The 7,952-nt window shown below is 36.1% G+C and overlaps 1 protein-coding gene across 1 annotated transcript; it reads left to right on the top strand.

Moving 5' to 3' along the window:
• The first annotated feature begins 2,737 nt into the window (after positions 1-2,737).
• On the top strand, positions 2,738-6,678 carry LOC122984131 (GTPase IMAP family member 9-like). The gene is made up of 2 exons (XM_044354457.1): positions 2,738-2,966; positions 4,359-6,678. The coding sequence occupies exons 1-2, from the start codon at positions 2,918-2,920 to the stop codon at positions 5,327-5,329; spliced, it is 1,020 nt and encodes a 339-aa protein (XP_044210392.1). The 5' UTR covers positions 2,738-2,917; the 3' UTR covers positions 5,330-6,678.
• The last annotated feature ends 1,274 nt before the right edge of the window (positions 6,679-7,952 follow it).

Here is a 7,952-nt window from a genome sequence, read left to right as displayed (position 1 = left end):
TCTTCCTTGTGTGCTGGCTCTTTTTCCTATTCACTCTCCATGCAATCTTTGAAGGACTCACTGTACTGACTACCAGGGGCGATGCTATACTCATAACTGCGGACATCGTCAGACATCACAATCTTGGCAGCACACAGGAAGATGTTGAGCGCAGAAAACGACTGTTAAATGGGCCTTCCAACTGAGGTCAGGTCCCACAATTCACTCATGGTCCCAGGCAACCACGTCTGTAAGTTAAGCTAAATTTTGACATTATGGAATTTGTGTTATAGTGGAATGCGGATAAATCAGAAAGCTATGCAGTATTATGTTTGAATGCAGTTTAAAGAGAAAGGACACTGAGATAGACCGACAATATTGAGTTTGTCAATATAGCTTTCCTCTCTGGTAGACATAGGGTGTTAAAATAATCCTTTGACATGATGAAATCTAATGAGTTTTAGATAGCTACAGGCATTTTGTTTGTGTTTCTGCCCTTAGTTGTATATTATGGCACCGATTGTTTTCAGCTCTAGTGGGTGTGGTTTTCGGAGTATGACGCGTTGCGCTTTGTCTCTGTGAAATATGATGCATTGTTATAGACACAACAGTATATCAAGCAGTTAAAATGAACCAACCTCAACCAACTACAACATTTAAAAGTATTGCTCACATAATAATACGCCAATAAAATAATAAAACATTACAATTACAAAGGGGTCATTCTGCATAATGAATACTTTACTTTTAATACTTGAAGTACATTTTACTAGTAAATACATACTGTATGTACTTTTACTTAAGTACAAATTTGAAAGCAGGACTTTTACTTGTAATTGAGGTATAACATTGTCATTGTGGTATAACTACTACTACTATTACTACTACTTTTAAGTGAAGTAAGTGAAGTAAATGGTCTGAATACACATCACTGCTTTTTCATACCATATTTTGCATTAAACTTAAAATTGAAAAAAAAAAATCTTTGTGATGCCTTCCTCTATAAATACTCAAAAGTGCAACACAGTCTTGTATTATATATACATTTCTACCTTTATTGTCTTTATCCCATCTTTGCCAAGATTTCATTCATGACGTATTTTTGATTTTGCTTTTCTGAAATCTCTTAAATGCTCCTTTTGCCAAATTATTAGTTATTATTAGTAACCTTGTTCCTTTCTTTTCTCACACAAAGTAAACCCTTGTGTTAAATGTGACATGAAGTGGTACATATCATCTGCTCAATTAATTTTGAATATGGTCACCATACCATACAATATCAATCAAATTTTATATGTGTAGCAACTTTCATACAGGTAAGCACAATTCAAAGTGTTTCACAGATGACTGACAAGCTGATAATAAGACAGAACAAGTGTAAACAGTAAACAGCAAAATAATTTGAGACTAATGCACATAAGAAATGAAAATTATGAAAATATAATAAAAAACAATAAAATAGATTTGTAGAGTAAAACAGAAACTAGATAAAATAGTATATAATAAATAAAAAACAACAACAAATAAATTCAACAAGAGGGAAAAAATATCAACACACTAAACACACAAACACTAATACAATAAAATAAATAAATAATTATAAATAATCGCTATGAAGAATTCTAATCAAAAGCCCTGAAGAGATGTATGTAAAATAATTTTTATATCAATGTGGAAACTGACAACTGGCAACCAATATAAGTACCTTGAAACAGGTGTAAGTCAAACAAGGTAAGTCACACATGATTATGATCTTTGGAAAATGAAACTGTGACTGAATGATACCATCTGTCATCACCTGCCAGTATCAGACAATTATATCACAAAATGACATCTGTCAATGAAACAGGAGAATCCACATTCCAGTAGGCAGCAATGACGGTAAATGATGGGAAGTGTTGTCTGCCAGTAAAACACAAGTGATATAAGGGGGGGGGGGCGGGGGGGGGGGTAGCCTCTTGTCTGCCTAGTTGTAAAGGGATTGTAGAGCAATAATATGATGTTCCTCTTTTATGGTAAATACTAGTAAAATAACAGCAAACAAGCACCTGGTGAGAAGAGTTTCAACCTTTTTTCTGTCTCAACTCTGCACTTTAAATTGTATGAAACATGACTGGATTTCCTGGGAAATTTTCTGTGTAGGTTAAGAGAATTTGTTTGAGATAACAGGGAAAACTGGCATGTGCATGAAACTGAAATACTCTCTAAACTGCATTTAGAGCTATTCGCAAGGCAATATAATTGTGATCTGAAAACTGTATCTTAGAGGACACAGAGGTAAAAGAAAAGGGCAAGGTGTAGGGGACTGACACTTCAGATTATGGTAAATTTACCGTATAATATACCCTCTAACATGCAAGCCTAGATACTTTAGTGGACCAATAAAAGTACATAAAGTTAAGAAAAATCCAAGCCTTTATTTCATTCAATTTTGAATGTGTAATCGTTAAATCACTTGAAAACATATTAAGGCACAAAATTGGAACAGGTATGTGAATGAATCAGTGCTGTCATTTTTTAGAAACATTGATTGCCATTAAAGAGACATTTATTTAAAATATTTTAACATATTTTTTCTTTGAAAGGCTTGGAGTTTCCAGAATCATTATCATGTCAATCACATGTAATTTTCCAGTACCACTGAAATTTGTTCCTGGCAACAGAGTCACACAATATTCCCACATGTCCGCTTTCTCTAACCCTCAATGACTATCAAAAGGCCACCTTTGATGGAATGTGACAGAACTTGATTCAACTCCAAAACAATTAGGGAGAGGTGCCAATTTAAGAACAGAGAAGGAAATAGAAATATACTCTTTGTATCTCCGAAAGCATCAGTTCTCGTAAGTCAGCTGGAGAAGGTAGTCGTGTTTTCATGATTTACACATCTGTGCGAACTCCAAATCTGTAAAACATAGACCAAGGCGTTCAGAGGCAAATGCAGACAGGAGCTGCGAGCATGGCAACTGCAATGAATAAGCACAGAGGTAATCTGCTCTCTCTTACCCGTTTTCTTATGACATGTTCATTCAAAACAATATTTCTATTTCCATCAAATTTCTTTGTTTCTGAAACCCACTGTATGATACAGTTGACTTAATTAACACCATTTAAGCTACATTTTATCAATATTATATCATATTTTGTTCGCTCTATTATCACTCTCCCTGCTGCCATGTCCTAATCTTGCTTTTGCATCTAATTTATTGCTTTTACTTATTTGGATAGAGAAACTCAGCTACCTGTATATGCATCTAATTAGATATTTTCTTTGCTTTTGTAGTGTGACATCTTAGTCAGTTTATGTTGTTTGTATTGTATTTATTGTTGTAATAGTTTTATGCTGCGTTCTTGGCTAGGTCTTCCTTGAAAAGTAGTTTTTTTTTCTCAATAGCACTGAGACTTTAACTGGTTCAATAAAGGAAAAAAAGAGAAATTCTCTCACACAGATGAGTAAATTTATTTTATCTAAACGTACTCCTTTACATGTTTCCATTTTACATCCCTTGGTCTATTTGTTACAGACGCTACACTTTTATTTGTATTCACTTAAATGTGAAATGTTGACATTGCCAATACTATACTATATGTCTGCTTTTAATATAAGGATTGATCCATTTTAATTTAATCCTTTTTCCCTGATGTGCAATTTATGGAGCCCTTAAAATCCCAAAAGGTGGTATTTTTTTTAATCTTGTGCACAAAAGTTTTTATCTTGTGTGCACAATATATTATCTTGTGCGTAGAAGATAATTATCTTGAGGGAACAAGTTAATATCTGTACAGTAAAGGCATGATAAAAAAAATACCACCTGTTGGGACTTTAGGGGCTCTGTACCAATTAATACATTTGTATAGAATTAAAGGAAAACAAATATACCTCATCTACATGAAAATCTGAATACAAAATAAATTAAAGTTAATACTGTTGTTACACTATTGTTATTACAAAACATGATACGTTTGAGCAACTGAAAGCATTTAAATTACATTTTTATCAATATTTCATGTATTTTTCTTAATAGGCAAACACACCTACAAAGCAAAGTTGTTATTCTACAATAGCACATTAGTGAGAGAGTATAATTGTGAAAAAAAAAAAAAATCCTACACACTGCAAATCACATGTACTTGTTTTATTTTAATGACATTTTGGCCTTCAGACCATCATCAGGTCAAATAAAGTTTGGGATTTTTTGCTTTTCTCACTGTCAGATATTTTCATCTGACGCACCTGTCAATGAGACTCTCTAGTGTGCAAGAGCTTTGTAGTGCTGTTACCTAACAGTTTTACATATGTATAAGCGATACAGTGTCTAATGGCATATTAAATATCTCACTCATCCAGCCAGCTACTAAAGACCCACATTCTTTTGTAGATGTGAATCCAAATGAGATGATTCGAATCATACTGGTTGGAAAGACAGGAAATGGGAAGAGTGCATCAGGAAACACCATCCTGAACCGACAGGCTTTTTCATCAGTCTTTTCACCATGCTCTGTGACATCAGAGTGTGAAAAGGCAAGAGGAACGGTGGCTAGACGCAGGGTTGCGGTGATTGACACACCAGGGATTTATGACACAAAGTACAAACAAGATGAGGTGATCAGAAAGCTGAAAATGTGCATCTCTCTCTCAGCTCCTGGTCCCCATGTGTTCTTGATTGTGATCAAGTTGGACAGATTCACTGAGGAGGAACATAAAACAGTTGAACTTCTGCAGACGGTGTTTGGTGACAAAGCTGCAGACTACTCCATGGTTCTCTTCACTTATGGTGACCAACTGGGATGCACAAGAATTGAAGATTTTATTAGTCACTGTCCCAAACTTAGCCATTTGATTGCAAAATGTAATGGGCGGTATCATGTCTTTAACAACAAAGTGTCCAATGATAGCCAGGTACCACATCTACTTGACAAGATAAAAAGAATGATCAGTGATAATGGAGGAAGATTTTACACAAATGAAATGTTCCAGGAGGCCGAGAGAGCAATCCAAGAAAAAGCGGCGATGATTTTGAAGGCCAGTGCCATGCAAAAACTCAGAGAAGAAGAAAAACTGAGGGCCAAACTCAGAGGAGAACAGCTGCAGGCTGAACTAAAGAGGCTGGGCGAAGAGTATCAGAGACGATCGCGAGAAAAGGCTGAGAAGAAAAACAAATTTACTGAAACTGGTATGATTGTACCAGCTACTGAAGCCGGCATGGCAATTGGGATAGCTGCAGCAGCTGCTGGAGGTCCACTTTGCATTGGTCTTGGAGCAGTGGTGGGTGGAGCTGCTGGGGCTTTAGTGGGAGTCATTGCACCACCTGTAGTAAGAGCTTTGAAAAATAAATGCTCTGTACAATAAAACATACAGTTACAGCAATTGCTTCATATTGTCAGTTCTGCTAATATACTTGTTTGAATCTTTTCATTAGCGGACTGTATGAGTCATCCTAATTTCCTTGTTGCATGTCATTGCATGTTTGTTACATACAATGACAGATGTTGATAAGTTTGTGGAGCCAGCTACTGCAGAACTATGCTGAACTTTAGGTTCGGGTGAAGCAACCAGTGAGTCATTGATTCTGCTCAGCATTACTATCAAGAGCCACCAGATATATTACAATTACTTATTTATGAGCTATGAGATAGGAAAGTAACTTAAAGCTGCACTAATCAATCAACTAATTAATAATTTTATATTATTATTGGAAAAAGTGACTACAGTATGCATATGTGAAAGGCTGGTTTGATAACCCATATAGAATTACGACCAGACTCTGCCCTCAGCCTTACACAGCTTGGTCTTTCAGCTCATTGCTTTGGTTTTCAGGCCCACAACTTTACTGTTTTGCTTCACTCTCACAGCTCTCATCAGTGTCTTTAACCAGCAGCAACCAAAAAATTCAGATACACCCACCATACCCTACCTGTCTGACAGACGAAATTAGCGACAAGCAGGTGATCATGGTGGAGCATTTAGCAGGTAAAATGCTGATATTTCCCTCAGCAGTTGGTGAGGAGAACAAGGCAGAGCTAAAGAGAAAGTGAATATTGGACTTAAATTTGTCAGATTGGCAGAAACAAATCTCCAGATGAATGCAAATGTCTGTCCATGTATACTTAATGAGTCAGTAGGCAACTATTTGCTCAATGTTTTATTTAGCTGGTTGTGCAGACCTCAAGTGGCCCAAAAAAAGTTAATGCAGGTTTAAAGATGCATTAAACCTGCATTGACTGATTTTTGGCCACTTGGGGGCAGAAGAAACAACACAATGACTGACGGTAAAATTGCAGCCAGACAGGTAAACAATGACTTACTATACAGCTCCGTAATGCCAAGGTGAGTTGCAGAGTCAGGTGATAATTCTCTGTAGGGTCATCACTCTGACACCACACACTGTCATTTTATACATTGTTATTGTAAAAATATTGATTGTAACCACTTTAATACTTAATTCTTTGAGCAGTATACTACAGTTACTGAATCATTTCCCTGGTGTTTTGTAGTAAAGATTTTTTGTTGTAATTATTTGTAGTATATGTGTGTGTGCTCTCAACAGCAAACCACAGCTGTTTTGTACAATTGAAAACATGTAGTGCTTATTTTAAAAACAGAGGCATTTTAATATTTTCTTTTACATTCCTCAATTTACAGGACACTCAAGAAAAAGTGCACAGTGAAAGCAGATAAAGAATAACTTTTGAAAGTTAGTCAACCTTGTGTGTGTGTATTTGTGCATGTCTCTGTGCGAAGCCTAAGGGGGACAAGTAACAGTCATACTTAAAAGAAAAAATGTGTCACTGTGGCTATGATGGCATCAACGTGTTTTTTTTTCTTCATGCATACAGACACACGCACACAAAACATAACAAACAAATTCATCTTCGACAGTCAGTACTCCTGTATAGTGTAACACACCATTAAACATCCAATTGTTCATGTCTCTCTATCATCTAACATTTCTTTTGTTTAAAATGACTTTGTGTCTCACTCTCTCTGCTGACAGCTGGACTCACTGGCCCTCAGGGAAAATGACCATCTCTCATTAAACGGACTGTACTATGCATAAAACAGCCACACATTGCCTCACATGTACATGCCCACATACTCACATGTGCACGTAGGACACACATGTATAGTCATTTTCTTGATCTTTCTTGTAACACACACAAAAGCCAGAACAGGAACTATTTTAAGGGTTTTTTTCATGCGGTAGTAATTGTTGTAAAGGCCACAGAGTAGAATAGAGGTCTACAGTTAACAGCTTGGTGTGCTGTGACACTGGAAACACGTAAGTGGCTCGAGGTGAATCTGTCTTTGGGAATTAAATTCAACAACTCAGACAAGCTCATTTCAAACACTGACAAGCAAAATGGTGTGCGCATGTGTTCCTGACTGTATTCTGCATTCAAATCTTGAGAGAGACCAATTGTACAATCAGGAGAATGGAAACTGGATAAAGTGACATAGTTATAGTTGTACATGTTCTGTTATCTCACAGTGTTTTGCTCCAGCAGTGGTTGAATTTTTAAGAATATATGTACATGTTTTTCTTAAGCCCCGTTAGATGACAAAAAAAGTCAATACTTAATAAATGTTTTATTTTTGCAAAGGTTTTTATGCACAAAGCTTAAGTATTTGATTTATTTAGCTGCTCAGCACTGAGACACTGTTACACCTTGTAATGTTTTGTAATTCTACCATGTAATTATTTTTAATGACTAAAGATTTGTTGATATGTGAAGAGATTTTTCCATTTGATGATTTGTACAGTGCCTAGTGAAAGTTCAGTCTTCTTTACATCTTCTCTTGACCTCATGATGTTTTCCATCAACATCATGAAAAACTTGTTAGGGAAGCAACGTATTTAATTTCTTTTGACTATTTGAATCCATCTCTCAGCTTCTGGTCCACTCCAGGTCAGACAGTTCACATGCATATCCCAAATTTCTGCCACACCATACAGAAGTGAGTGACTCTAACA

This window comes from Thunnus albacares, chromosome 6, assembly GCF_914725855.1.
Source record: "Thunnus albacares chromosome 6, fThuAlb1.1, whole genome shotgun sequence".
Classification (NCBI taxonomy): Eukaryota; Metazoa; Chordata; class Actinopteri; order Scombriformes; family Scombridae; genus Thunnus; species Thunnus albacares.
The sequence above is the reverse complement of the archived record's forward strand: the minus strand, read 5'-3'. Positions and strand labels throughout refer to the sequence as shown.

What these genes read in the sequence shown, in the direction of transcription:
- LOC122984131 (XM_044354457.1), top strand. Translation starts at nt 2,918, where the DNA reads ATGCAGACAGGAGCTGCGAGCATGGCAACTGCAATGAATAAGCACAGA. An exon ending in TGCAATGAATAAGCACAGAG is followed by an intron (nt 2,967 to 4,358) that starts GTAATCTGCTCT and finishes ATTCTTTTGTAG; the next exon opens with ATGTGAATCCAAATGAGATG.